Source organism: Chiloscyllium punctatum, chromosome 24 (assembly GCF_047496795.1).
Source record: "Chiloscyllium punctatum isolate Juve2018m chromosome 24, sChiPun1.3, whole genome shotgun sequence".
In the NCBI taxonomy this organism is placed as follows: Eukaryota; Metazoa; Chordata; class Chondrichthyes; order Orectolobiformes; family Hemiscylliidae; genus Chiloscyllium; species Chiloscyllium punctatum.
Genome location: NC_092762.1, coordinates 39,434,326 through 39,449,668, shown reverse-complemented (window position 1 = coordinate 39,449,668; position 15,343 = coordinate 39,434,326). Strand labels below are relative to the sequence as shown.

The window sequence follows — 15,343 nt, the reverse complement described above, 5'->3', positions numbered from 1 at the left end:
TCCACCCCAGTCCAATACTGGCATTTTCACATCACTATCTTTCTAAGACAGCATAATGGGTAACTTTAATTATTGTAGATCTAGCTGGATAAGTATGATATTATAGAAGTTTTCAAAAGGAACAAACCTCAAAAATTGCCCAAAGTGTTTCGCTTCAAACCAGTGCCTCAGCCACATTTTGAATGGGAAATTGGACTTTCAAGCGTTGGCCTTTTTAGAATCAGCTAATTCTCCTACAAATACTGATGTATGGTTGATAGATGAGCAGTTTGTATGGTCCAAACAAAATTTGAATGTAGGGTGAATTAAATAAGAGATTCACATTTATCTCGAGCCTCCTTCAAGCTGTACAGGACATTGGTTAGGCCATGTTTGGAATGTTGCTTACAATTCTGGTCTCCTTCCTATCAAAGGATGTTGTGAAACTTGAAAGGACTCAGAAAAGATTCACAAGGTTGTTGCCAGGGTTGAAGGGCCTGAGCTATAGGGAGAAGCTGAATAGTCTGGGGCTGTTTTCCCTGGAGCTTCAGAGGTTGAGGAGTGACCTTATAGAGGTTTATAAAATTATGAGGGGCTTGGATAGGATAAATAGACAAAGTCTTTTCCCTGGGGTGGGGAGTCCAGAACTAGAGGGCAGAGGTTTAGGGGAAAGATATAAAAGAGACTGAAGGGGCAACTTTTTCACACAGAGGGTGGTACATGTATGGAATGAGCTGCCAGAGGAAGTGGTGGAGGCTAGTATAATTGCAACATATATAAGGCACCTGGATGGGTATATGAATAGAAAGGGTTTAGAGGGATCTGGGCCAAGTGCTGGAAATGGGCCAAGATTAGGTTGGGATAGCTGGTTGGACAAAAGGGTCTGTTTCTGTGCAGTACATCTCTATGGTTGTATGACTTCTCAACACTTTATAAACATACCTGGTTCATATATTGTTGCTCTTCCTTTGTCACTGGGTCGAAATACTGGAATTTGTTTTATTCATTCAAGGGATGAGGGCATCGCAGGGTAGTCCAGTAATCATTGTCTGTTCCTAATTGCCCAGAGGGAAGTTAGGAATTAAGACCCACATTACTGTGGGTCTGGAGTCTTATGTTGGCCAGACTGGGTAAGGATGACAGGTTTTCTTCCCTAAAGGACAAAATTGACCAGATGGATTTTACCTGACAATTGACAATGGATTCAAGCCTTTCGTTAGACTCTTAACTTCAGATTATTTTTATTCAATTCAAAATCCATCATTTGTTGTGGTAAGATTCTCCCCAGAACATTGTCGACATCGCTGGAATATTAGTCCAGCAGTAATACCACTAGGCTATTGCCTCCCTGGTGAATTGCAAGGACGCCTATCCAAAAGTAATGCAACAGAGGGTGTCAGGTCACCGGTATCACTTTGATGCAACTAGGGATTGGCAACAAATGCTGGACTTGTCAGCACTGGCCACAGCCTAAGAATTCTTTTTTTTTAAAATTACTTGTTTTGAGGTGCATTGGTATTATGTTCTTTTCCTGAGGTTTCACACATGAGATACAATTCTCACACACCAACATCTGCAAACAGTTAAAGTTTATTAAAGCTTGTACAAGGTAGGTGACCCCTTTGACCTTCTTCGTAGGCGTGCGAAGTCAAGTCAAAGAGGCACTAAACAAAGAAAACACATCCCCTTTTACAGGTCAGTTGGTAATGTTCACAGATACTCTGCCCTACTCTATTCTACTTTGTAGAATAGAATCCATTCATAGAATCCCTACAGTGTGGAAACTGGCCATTCAGCCCATCGAGCCCACACTGACCCTCAAAAGAGAATCCCTCCCTGACTCTCCCCCTGGTTTTTCTATGGCTAATACATCTACCCTGCACATCTTTGGGCTGTGGGAGTAAACTGGAGCACCCAGAAGAAACCCACGTAGAGACGGTTAGAATATGCAAGCACCACACAGACAGTCGCCTGAGACTGGAATTGAACCTGGCACTGTGAGACAGCAGTTCTAAGCACTGAGCCACCACAGTTTGCCAGTCTACTCTGTTCCAGCCTACTCTGCAGAATTGCAACAGTGGGGGCTAATTCTCCATCACCATTTTGAGTGCAATTGGGTATGGGTAATAAATGCTGGCTTCCTCAGTGACACCCCATCCAACGAGCAATGGCAACATTTCAACTAGCATTTTAAAAATATCTCTTTCCTGGTACATGACTCGTGAGAGATTAGTATGCACGTACAGTAAATGATTTAGGAAAGCAAATGGAATTTTGGATTAATTGCAAAGGGGTTCACATGTAAAGGGCTGGGACTATTGCATAGAGCATTGATGAGACCATTCTGTGCACAGTTTTGGTCTCCTGTAAGAAATTACATAATGTCATTAGAAACAGCTTAGAGAAGCTTTGCTTTTCTGATTTCTGATAAATCTTGTGAAGAAAGATTATATTGAAAGATAAAGATCATGAATCTGTACCCCTTCTCCAGAGAACAGTGGAAGCAATCTTTAAATATCTTTAAGGTAGATGTTGATTAACTACATTGTTAGTCAAGAATCTAAGAGTATTGAGGGGTAGATGTGGAAAAAAGGAGTTGAGGCCACAATCAGATCAGCGATAACCTTATCACATGGTGCGACAGGTTAATAGTACTGATCTATTTCTGCTCGTTTGTAAGATGTATGACGATGTTTTTTGTCACCTGAACTATATATAATATATTATCTATATAATATCAAGTCTAGCATGATTTGGTTTAACCACAACATTTTCAATGGCAAAAAAAATAGACATAGTCTGGATATTAATAATGTGTTTCTTGTTGCAGACCAGGAGTTGAGGAATGTCATCGACAAACTTGCGCAATTTGTGGCCCGGAATGGCCCCGAATTTGAGAAAATGACAATGGAGAAACAGAAAGAAAACCCCAAGTTCTCTTTTCTGTTTGGAGGCGAATACTATAATTATTACCAGTACAAACTGGCAATCGAGCAGCAATGTAAGTGTAAAAACAACATTCAGATTTCAAAGATAATAAAGCTATAGAGTTACTAAGAAAGAAGCCACAAGCTCTCACTCAGTTATCTTAAGATTTACAGGTCACTCCACTTAGATTTGATACTTAATTATGGAAATTAAAGTTTGGTGGGTTGCTTCCATTCCTCCTTTCCACACAACACCTCACTGAGAATATATGCATGCATACATTATCATTAATTTGATCTGTTTAAAAAGTGTAAAGGGGCAGCTTTTATTAAGTGAGAGGTAAGAAAAAAATCATTAGTTTTGTACACTACATTAGGTGTACAAAATCCCATGCAAGGACTGCACAAAACACTACATCGGACAAACAGGAAGACAGTTAACGTTCCATATACACGAACACCAACTAGCCACGAAACGACACGACCAGCTATCCTTAGTAGCCACACACACAGACGACAAGCAACATGAATTCGACTGGGACAACACTACCATTATAGGGCAAGCCAAACAGAACAGCCAGGGAATTCCTAGAGGCATGGCACTCATCCACAGACTCTATCAGCAAACACATCGACCTGGACCCAATATACCGGCCACTGCAGTGGACAGCTCGAACTGACAACCGGAAGCAGCAGAGACAGGCCACTATAAATGCCGGAAGAAACAGCACAGAAGCGCTTCACAGGAGGCTCCCAAGCACTGAGGATGTCACCTAGACAGGGGACGAAACGTTTGCAAGACAAATTCCCAGCTCGGCAAACAGAACCACAACAACAGTGTAGCTATTACTTAATTTAAGTAATATTTCTGCAGTTTTTAACAGCAAGGTTCTATAATCAATAAAGAATAACTGAATTATCTAATTTTGGGTGTTGGAATGAAGCTTAAGTTGCTAAATGATCTAATTTCATGTTGCACATTGTGTTCCATATTCTACTGTTTAAAATTGGCTGTACATTTAACATTCTTAAGGGAAGTGCACCATGTAGGAAGAAATCTCCTCCATGTTAACCCAGGATGGCAGTAAAAAGTTGGACTGCTGCTTAGAAGGCAGAGAAATTGAGGATTATGTGAACAAAGCTTGTGGACTTGTCTGGGATCTCTCAATCCTACATCGGTTAGGCTTCTAAATAAATTTTAGGTTTGTGTAATTTTACAGGCTCTTTCAAATGCTAAAATTGGTCCTGGCATGTTGACATAGTAGATATTCTCTCTAGTATGAGAGAATCTAACCATCTCCTTGACATTAATGACATAATCATTGCTGAATTCCACCAACATTCTGGGGTAACTATTATTGAACTGGACCACCTATTTACCTATTGTGGGAATTCAGTGGCAAGCAATTCAGCTCTTGACTTCTCAAAGCTTGTCTATGATCTACAAGGCACAAGGCAATGGAATACTGTCTGCCTGCCTGGATGAGTACAGCTTTACAATTAAAAAAACCCCTGACATCAGCCAAATCACAGGAGCCCAATTGTCTGGCACTCAATGTACCTCTTTAAACATTCACTCTCTCCATTACTGATGCACTGTTGTAGCAGTTTGCTTTGTCTCCAAGATGTATGCAGCAACTAACTAAGCTTCCTTCAGCAGCAGGACAGAAGACATTTCTTTGTACATGATGAAACAAATGAATGTTCAAACTGGTCTATCTTCTCCAATCAACGCAACTGTAGAACACAGTTTTCTGTACTGACTGAAACAAAGGGACGGTATATGTGGGCACTGCACCATTAAGATCTTGCAGTTCAGAGAAGATTTTAAAGCAGTTTTCTAATGTCTCCGATGTATGATCAAAGCTTCAAACCAAGACAGAGAGATCTCCTTGGGTTTAACTAACATTTGTCATTCAACTAATTCCACTAGAAACCACTAAATAATTGATCTCCTTTTAGAGAAACATGCAAATTAATGTTATGCATGGGGCGAATGCATTTGTTAATTGTTGGTGCAAAGCTCTTGTCAATTTCTTCCTCCCCATTGGCTTCATATCTGTGAAGCATATTTAAGTGTAGAATTTGGAGTTATTTGAAAAGGTGGTGTTAAGATATGATTTTTAAATTGCACCATTTTTCAGTGTTGTGATAATTTTTAAAAAAATGTTGGCATGTTGTATCATAGTCTGTATCTGGTGATCAAAGTTGATTTTGTTCTGTGCAGACTAACACATTTGCTTATTGCAGACAGTGATTCCCTATCCCTGGTATTAGCTGACAAAGCTACTTCAAGCACAATGCAACTCACCAGATGCGTTTAGCACTTTAGTGCAAAGTTCTAGATATTTGTTTGGTTCACCTGATCTCTTGGTCACTCTTAATGTCTAAAGTTGTTTTAATGTGCCCAGAAACCTCTGACTAGCTGACTTTAACACAACTGACATCTTGACTGTCAGCTGTGAAAATCAGAAAAAATCCTGAACTGAACATGAGAAACTAATTTGATGGCATTGATTTAAACGTTTTGACCTGCAAATCAGTGTAGAATACTATTCCCAAAGGTTAATATAATTGTTCCAAGGCAAAGTATGTGCTCAGCTTACAGTAACCAGGCAGATTCTTTACTGTATAACTTAATCATGATGCATTCAATGCTAGAACTAAAAGCAGAAACTCAAGTTTAGCAGAATCTGTGGTGAGAGAATTGATGTTTCAAATGTGCTATGACTCAATTCTGTTTCTCTCCCCAAATGGTGCTACACTTGCGGAGTTTCTTCAGCAATTTGCTTTTATTATTTTCAGTACTAGGATCTTTGAAGCTAACTTGATTTGATTAAATCGTTATTCTCTGTGGTTTCTTTAAAATGTTAAGCCAGCAATTTAGCTCACTCAGATTAAACATAGTCAGGTAGCTAGCAAAACAAAATCCAGAAGTACAAAGGGGAAGATTAAGTAATTTATTTCAACCAATCTGTACACTGGATTCCACAAATAGAAATGGGATAGCCAGATCATCTGCCTTTAGTGTCATGTTTTCAGCGATAAAATATTGGCCAGACCCCCTGACAAAGTCCCCTTCTCATCAAAAAATTACCATAGGACCTTTTATGTTACTTTATGTGAACTCAGAATATCCTGCCTTAGTGTACTGTGGTGTGATTGGACCACATCTGACACCTATGCAACAGTGATGTTAGGAGGGTGTATGGCCCCAAAAGTAAGTTGTGTAATTCTTATCCATTCGTATATTTTTCTAACCATCTGAAACATGACACAGTTTGAACCAAATGAATCAAATAGCAACATGAAAAACTACTCAGTTTGAGAAATGCCATTGAGAAAATAGTAAATTGTAGAACAGAGTGTTCTTCCTGATATTGAAATATATGTTCCTGATAAGTAGAAGGTGTATTTCCTGAGACAAAATTGCTTCTGTTCCTAAAGCAACATTTTTACTGTGCAATGCTGGGAAAATGTGTGGTTTGGTGTGGTGCTGAGTCGTGTAGCTTAGAAATGATCTTTAACCTGCCTTTGCAAATCATTAAATCCATTAAATCTTTCATTTATCCTGCATCTCTGGAGAATTGACAGGAAAACTCGAGCATCCTTGGACTTATTAAAGGCGAGTTAATCAGAGTGAGACTTAGTCAGATTCTCACTCCAGATTGGATGTCCGGCAAAATTCGTGTTCAGATAAGTATCTGTTGAGCTCAAGACTGAACAGCTGTGACCTTACTTGGAGAATGACTACTTCCTGAGACATCCAAGGACCCTCACTGGCTTGGGATCTGGATCTCAGAATGGGCTTTGGAAAAGAAAGATGACATAAAGAGATACTGACAGAATTCAGTCTGTTGTTCACTCTGTGATGAATAACATGAAGTGATGGATTTTTTAAACATTTAACTTCCGTGTATTCTTTTTGCAGTGTTGTGTAATCCATCGGGGCAGGAAAGTGAACCTCCAGCTGCAGCCTCTGTGCCAGCTCCAATTCCAGCCCCAGTTCCACCCCCTGCCTCCACAGCTGTGCCAGTCCCAGCTCCTGCCCCAACTCTAACTCAGCCACCCACACCTCCAGCTCCTGGCCAGCCACAGTTAGAGGAGCTGATTCAGCAGAGTGTATGGAACCTACAGCAGCAGGAACAGCATCTCCTCGTGCAAAGACAGGTCAGTCCCGATACCTGGCAGTGATAAGACCAGGCCCCAGCAAAGATAACATTACATTGTCCTGGCATTTTATAAACTCAGTTATGTATTTGAGTGTCTCACTTAGGATCTTGAGCTTTGACTATGTCACTGAATACTCCTCATTTGAAACAATCTGCTGTCTGCTTTGAGATAAATATTTCAATTTCCATTAATAGGAGGAATTCAGATAAAGGATAGTAGAGATACAAAATTCTGTTCCACTGAAGAGGCTCTTGATGCTGTTGTTGATCAAAATTTTCAAGACTGTGGTTGATAAATTTCAATAAGACTAAGACATAGAAACAGAATTATGTTGCTTGTCTGATCAAATCGGTTCTACGAGTCAGAGATTATGGCTGATTGGATAAACCTTAACTCCATCTTCCTCTCCTTTCCCCATGACCCTTAATGCCTTTGTAGCCTTTCCCCATTTTAATAATGTTTAGCTCTTCTATTTTTCCTACCAAAGTGCAAAAACTTGCATTCTTCCACATTATATTTCATCTGCCATGTTTTACCCACTTGATTAATCTGTCTATCATTCTAATTCCTTGTGCCACCCTCACCACTTGACCTTGGACTTTGCATCTTCCACGAACTTAGCAATAGTGCGTTCACTTTCATTATCCAAGATATTAATAAATATTGTAAAGAATTGTAGCCTCAGCAGTGATAACTGTGAAACTTAACTAATTAGAGGTTGCCATCTTGAAAATATCCTCTTTCTTCTGTTACTTAGCCAATCCTCTATCCATACTAATATATTGTTACGACATGGCTGTGAACCCTTTGGTTAATTAAACCAAACACCCAGACAAGCTCACCTCACCTCGTAATCTGTTCAAATGTGAGTGATTGACAACTCCCAAATTCCATATTTAAGGAAAATAATGTCAATTTATTTCTTAACTCTAAAAGTGAACATTAAACAACAACTACTCACAACTCTAAGCCCCCCTTTCTCTTAACCGCTTATTACCTGCCTCCAATTCTATTGCAAGAAACTATTCCAATAAAACACATACTAAAATTACATCAGTTAATTTCAAAACCAGCAGCTGTCATCTTTCTTCTTCCGGCTGAAGATCTCCCTGGGTGGTCATCTTTCTTTTACGATGAATATGTTTCATATGAAAAGTTATCTTTGATTGAGAGTGTTTTCTAATTTCATAGCTCTTGAAGGTGGTTGCTGTGTCTGATGTTCAAAATGTCTGCTTTTTTTGTATCCCCAACATTGGATTGTCTCATTGGTTCAAGGTTGGCAAAAAACAATAAATTCAAACTCGCTTAGGTTTTAATATCCTGAGGCATATTTTAAACTGGTTAAATTTGAGTTGTTGTCAAAACAGCGACCAACTCTGGTATCTATTTCACAGGCAAATGTTACATATTTTGAATTTTCCAGTACACTCTGAGACTGCTCTTGTAAGGTCTCAGTGCAGAACAGCATTCACTTTCTCTCAAAGGTACAGTACACGCCTTCAACTTCATAACAATACTATCTGCTGCACCATGTGTTCTTATCTTATTTAATAGTCTAATGTGTGATGTCTTTACCAATCCAAGCACATTATATTCACTGCTTCCACTTTATCTATTCTGTTTGTTACCTCTTCAAAGAATTCTAATACATTTGTCAGGCATGATTTATCCTTCGTGAAGCCATGTTGATCCTCTTGATTATATATTTCTAGATGCTCTGCTGTTGTAACCTTTATAATAGACTCTCACATAGTTTCTAAAACAGGTGTTAAACTAACTGACTTGTAGTTAAGTGTTTTTGTCTCTTTCCCTTTTTTTAAGAAGGTACATACTAAATTACCCGTAGTGTTAGGTGCAGGGGTAAATGTAAGGGAATGGGTTGCTCTTTGGAGGGTCGGTGTGGACTTGTTGGGCTGAAAGGCCTGTTTCCACACTGTAGGGAATCTAAGCAATCTAAGATTGAAGGGTATCAAGAGATTCAGGTTAACAACAACAATTTATACAGTAACTTAAAAAAACTGTGGATGCTGGAAATCTGAAACAAAAACAGAAATATCTGGAGAAGCTCAACGGGGTATAGTGGCATCTGTGGAGAAGAAGAACAAGAGTTAATGTTGCATGGTGAATTTTGACCCTTCTTCAAAACTTCAGAACCAATCTGAAGTTCTGCTGAGCTTCTCCAACAGTTTGTTTTTGTTGCCCATATACAATGCCTCTCACATAGTAAAGCAGCCCAAAGTGTTTCTCAGAGCATTATCAAACCAAAGTCAGCAGAATCATGTTTTTAAGGCATTACCTAACTCCATGATGAAACCTGACTTAAGAGGTTGAATGGCCTAATCCTGATCCTTTGCACCAGACCACTTTGGCCCAGCCCATGGAATAACAGGACAGCACACAATCAGAAGCAGGTTTGTCAAGGATTGGTACATCTCTAGCCAAATAAGAAAGAGAAAGTGGGAAGTAGTCTACTTGGACTTTTGTATGGCTTTTGATAAGATTCTACATGGGAGACAGATGGCAAAGGTGGTGGCTGAGTGACAGGAAGCAGAGTGTGATAGTCGAGGGATGTTTTTATGACTGGATAAACAAGGCAAAGCAAGGGAATACATGATGAATGGTGAGACCTTGGGAAGCACTGACTATCTGAGAGAACTTGCTGTGCATGTACATTGGTCCAAATAAAGTATCAGGGCAAGTGGATAAAGTGGCTGAGAAGGCATATGAAATACTAGCTTTTTTTAGTCAAGCCATAGAATTTAAGAGCAGGGAGGTTATTTTGAAACTGTATATAGCATTGGTAAAGATACAGTATTATAAAGAGTAATACAGCACAGGAATAGTCTCTTTGCCCCACCAAGCCTGCGCTGACACATAGCACTTTTCTAAACTAAAAACCTTTCACCTCTGTGATTCTTATCCTTCTATTCCAGCTTATTCATGTATATGTCAAGCTGCCTCTTAAAAGTTGTCACCATAGTATCTGCTTGTACCACCCTCTGGCAGTGCATTCTAGGCACTTACACCCTCTGTCGAAACAACCTGCCTGTCACGTTTCCTTTAACTGTTCCCCCTTTCCCTGTAGTAATTGACATTTCTACCCTGGGGAAAAAGACTCGGTGATAATCCATACTATCCATCCTTCCCATAATTTTGTAACCTTCGATCAGGTCAGCCCCTCAGCCTTGACATTCAAATGAAAACAAACCAAGTTTATTCAATCTCTCCTCATGATTAATAATCTACGGACCAGGCAACATCTTGGTAAACCTTTTCTTTACTCTCTCGAGAGCTTCCACATCCTCTGGTAGTGTCGCAACCAGAACTGTTTGCAATATTCCAAATGTGGCCTAAGTGAAGTTTTGTACAACTGCAACATGACTTGCAAAGTTTTAAGCGCTCTGCCCTGACTGATGAACAGGTGACCGTCTTATCCACTAATGTTGCTACTGTCAGTGAATATGGCCAAGTATGCCTCTGTATGTTGATGCTTCTAAGGGTACTGCCATTTACTCTATACTTCCTTTCTGCATTAGATCTTCCAAAATACATCACCTTGCATTTTTCCAGATTAAATTCCATCTGCTATTCCCTGCCCAACTCTCCAGCCTATCTATATCCTGTTGTATCCTCTGGCAATCCTCCTCACTATCCACAGCTTCTCTAATCTTTGTGCTGTCTGCAAATTTAATAATCATACCACCTACATTTTCCTCGAATCATTTATAAACATACACAGCAAACAACGAGCCCCAGCACTGATCCTTGCGGAACCCCAAAAGTCACTGTTCTCCAGTCAGAAGAACACCCTTCTATTGCTACTGTCTTCTATGACCCAGCCAGTTCTGTATCCATCTTACCAGTTTGCCACAGATCCCATTTGACTTCCCTTCTGTATAAACTTGCCATGAGGGACCTTGTCAAAGGCATCGCTAAAGTTCATGTTGACAGTATTCACTGCACTGCCCTCATCATCATCTTTGTCACTTCCTCAAAAAAACTCAATCAAGTTTGTAAGACATGATCTCCCCCACATAAAGCCATGTTCCTATTACTATTAAGGCCATATTTTTCCAAATAGGAGTTAATCCTGTCCCTAAGAATCTTCTCCAATAATTTCCTTAACACTGAAGTCAGGCTCATTGGCCTGTAATTTCCTGGATTATCCCTGTTTCCCTTCTTAAACAAAGGTGCAACATTGGCAATTCGCCAGTGCTTTGGGACCTCTCCTCTGACACAATAGGATACAACGATTCCTACAAGGCCATAGCAATTTCCCTCCTTGACTCCCACAATATTCTGGGATAGATTCCATCAGGTCCTGGCATTTGACTACCTTAATGCTTTCAAAACACCCAGCTGCCTTTTTGTTTATATTGACATGCCCTAGAATGTCTAGATTCACGATCCACCTTGTCCTCCTTTGTGAATACCAATGTAAAATATTTGTTAAGGACCTTGCCCACTTACTCTGGCTCCAAGCATCAATTCCTTCATTTGTCCTTTAGTGGATTTACCCACTTCTTAGTTACCCTCTTGCTCCTTATATCTGAAAAAACGCATTGCGATCTTCCTTAATCTTGTCTGCCAAACATATTTCATGACTCCTTTTAGCCTTCATAATTCCTTGTTTAAGCTCTTTTCGGCTTTCTTTATATTCTTTGAGGGCTCTGTCTGACTTTTAGAAAACTTTACATGTGCCCCCTTTTCCTTTTTGACTAAACTCACAATTTCTCTTGTCATCCAAGGTTCCTGAATTTTGCCTTCCTTATCCTTCATTTTCACAGAACATGTTGGTCCTAAACTCTAATAAACTGTCCTTAAAAGATCCCCACATGATTTCGATTTACCCTCCAAACAGCTGCCCCCAATCTACATTCTAATGTTATGGTAGTTAGCGTTCCCCAATTTAATACTTTTACTTGAGGACTACTTTATCCTTATCCATAAGGTCACTGGTCCTGAAATGCTACCCTACTGAAACTTTGATCATGTGACTGGGATCATTCCCCAATATCTGTCTAGTGTGGCCCATTCCATAGTTGGGGTATTTAGATATTCTTCGAAAAGCCCTCCTGGATGCACCTAACAAATTCGACACTCATATGGACACAGATGGGCGCACACGCTTGCGTACACTCTATGGGAGTCCGAGTCAATATGTGAAGTTAAAATGTGAGTCTTCAGATCTGAAGTTAGGGGAAGTTAAAATCGTGCAACACAACAACCCTCTTAATTTCGCATTTTTCAACACTTATTTTTCCTCAGTCATTTCACTAGCTGACCCTCTGCTCTAGATCACACCTCCCTGCCACTCTAGTGTAAATCCTTCCAGGTGACATTAGCAAACCTCCCTGCTAGAATATTGGTTCCCTCCAGTTTAGATGCAACATATCCTTGTACAGGTCCCATCTTCTCTGGAAGACACCTCAATGATCGACATATGTGAAGCCTTCCCTCCTAAACTAGCCAAGTATTTAATTGTACTGTTTTCCTATTTCTAGCCTAATTGGAACATGGCATAGGGAGCAATCCCTAGATTATAATCATAAAGATCCTGCTTTTCAAATTACTGCCTAACCTGAACTCCTTTTATGTGACCTCCTCATACTATCTGCCTCTATTGTTCGTATCAGTGTGTAACTTGACCTCTGGCTGTGTTTCCCCTCCCTTTTTGATGATGTCCTGTGTGAGCTCAGAGACATCCTTGATCCTGGCATGGGCACAACACACCATACTGGAATCTCTTTTGAGGCGAAGAAGCATTATCTGTGTCCCTGACTATAGTGTCCCCTATTACTACTGCCCTACAGCACTTTGATCCTCTCTGCTGTACAACAGAGCCAGTTGTGATGCCACCACTTTGGCTGCTGTTGCTATTCCCTGATAGGATCTTCCCAATGGTATCCAGTATAGTGTATTTGTTGAGAGGGGGATAGCCAAACTGGATTCCTGCACTGTCTGCCTGCCCCTTCTAGTGGTCACCCATCTGTCTGCCCAAATATAGGGTGTGATCATGTCTCTAAAACTATTGCCTATGACACTATTCTAAAACCTTTATGGATATGAAAATGTTAATGGAAATTGAAACTAAACAAAGAAAATCACCGGACCAGTACTTACTATCCAGGATCCAATCTGTCCACAAGGTCACTTTAGAACTTTGTGACAAATTGGCATTCCCACAATCTTCCCTGTGTGATTGGATCAAGGTGAGGCTGCTACTCCAAACTAGCATGATGACTGCACAGATTTTCCCAGCATCCTTCTTGGTCACCTCTCACCAGTGCCCTCTGTGTCCATTCTAGAATCCACATTACAGAAGGGATGTGATTGCACTGGACAGGGTGCAGAGGAGATTTACCAGGATGTTGCCTGCGTTAGAGAGTTTCAGATATGAAGGGAAATTGGACAGACTGAGGTCGTGGAACAGAGGATATATAGAGGGGACATAATTAATATGTATAAAATTATGGGGACAGAGACAGGGTAGACAGGAAGGAACATTTTCCCCTTGGTGGATCGATCAATGACTGGAGGCATAAATTTAAGATCAGGGGTAAGAGGTTTAGAGGTGATGTGAGGGAAAAATCATTTCACTGGTGAGAATCTGGAACACGCTGCCTGGAAGAAATATTTAGACATACACTTGCAATGCCAAGACATTGGCATGCAAGGCTATAGCCTAAGTGCTTATTACAAAAAAGGGGGATTAGTATTCGGTGGTTGTTTTTGACGAGCACAGACTTGATGGGCCTTTTCTGTTCTGTAGACCTCTCTGGAAGGTGATGAATGGTGAGTTTAAAAAAAAAGCAATTTGAGATGTGGCCCTTCTTCAGAACTGATATTGATTGTTTTTCTGTCATTTTTCTTGTCATTTGATTCTTTGTCTATTTAATGATGCTTTTCAATTTTTATCTAGGAACAAATAACTGCAGCAATTGCCTTGGCAATGGAGCAACAAATACAGAAGCTCCTGTCAGAGACACAGCTGGACATGACTGAATTTGACAGCCTATTACAGCCCATTATCGACAGTTGTACCAAAGATGCCATTTCAGTACGGTGCTTCTTTTATTGACTTGATTTGAACTTGCATACTTCGCACAGACACTGTATTCAACAGAGATTAATGTTGGCTCTGGGTTTTGGGGATGAAAATTCCAACCCTGCATAATCTAACGTTTAGTTACTAATGCTTGCTACTTACAAATTCACAAGATTCACAAAGGGGAGACATGTAATACTAATTCTGTTGTAGCTGGCACGGTTACAAATGTTTCTGAAAGTCTTGATCCTTGGTTTGTCCTGGGTTATCTGACATCAATAAAGGCAGTAGTATGGTTGTTTGGGGAGAGGCAAAAATTTCGCTTCACTAACCAGGGATGCCTGGAATGACTTTGTATACATGGACTTTGAATATAGGTGTTGATGGCAGTGACAATGATCATAGTTTCCCATCTACACTCAAATGTGGGTTTTCACATGAAGAATGGTCACCATGCCTGATTTATGAAGTAAGTTTTTTGTCTCTGGAACAATGCTCCATTTGTGATGCTAGCTGTAAGAGTGGTCAGATAAAGGCAAAAAAAAACTAGTACATAATGAGAAGTAAAATTTTGCCACTTTATTTTGAGCATCAGCAGTGTATTAATGGGTGGCAAATTAGATCTGTGGGACTGCAGCAGCAAAGCAACTGCGTTTTGATTTTCTTTTGCTCTTTGTTCATGAAGGAATTGCAAAACATGAGTGTGCCACTCCACAACACGGATATGAAGAGTACAGACACCTTCAAGATAGCCAATTGCAATCGCATTGCAGAAGGGGCGGTACAGCTGGGGGTTAGATACTGCTTTCTTTTCAGTGATGAGCATACTTCTCGAACAATAGCTATTCTGTAAGACAGTGTAAATCAAAATATAATGAGGACTTGTAAGTACTGTCATAATTGGTGGCAATTTTAATTTTCGCATAGATTGGGCAAATCTAATTGTCAAAAGTAACTTTGAAGGAATACTCAGGATATTTTCTTAGAACAGCCTTCTGAAACCAAAATAAAACAAAGAACTGAAATTGCTGCAGAAACTCAGCTGGGCTGTCAGCATCTGTGGAGAAAATGAAAATTAAGATTTTAGGTCCAGTGACCCTTCTTCAGAACCTTCTACTTCTGCAGCTAATCAGGAAACCAGCTATTTTGAACTTGATATTATGTAATGAATAATAAATGATCCTCAAGGTAAAATCAATCGCAACTTGATAGAAAA

The 15,343-nt window shown here is 40.0% G+C and overlaps 1 protein-coding gene across 4 annotated transcripts in view; it reads left to right on the top strand.

Annotated features, from left to right (window-relative positions):
• Nucleotides 1–15,343, top strand: part of cherp (calcium homeostasis endoplasmic reticulum protein) — a 68,059-nt gene that overhangs the window by 6,888 nt on the left and 45,828 nt on the right. For all 4 annotated transcript variants that reach the window (XM_072593667.1, XM_072593668.1, XM_072593665.1 and 1 more), the window contains exons 2-4: nt 2,810–2,980; nt 6,838–7,076; nt 14,002–14,139. In XM_072593667.1, the coding sequence (XP_072449768.1) occupies nt 2,810–2,980; nt 6,838–7,076; nt 14,002–14,139 (548 nt within the window). The remainder of the gene's footprint in view (nt 1–2,809; nt 2,981–6,837; nt 7,077–14,001; nt 14,140–15,343) is intronic.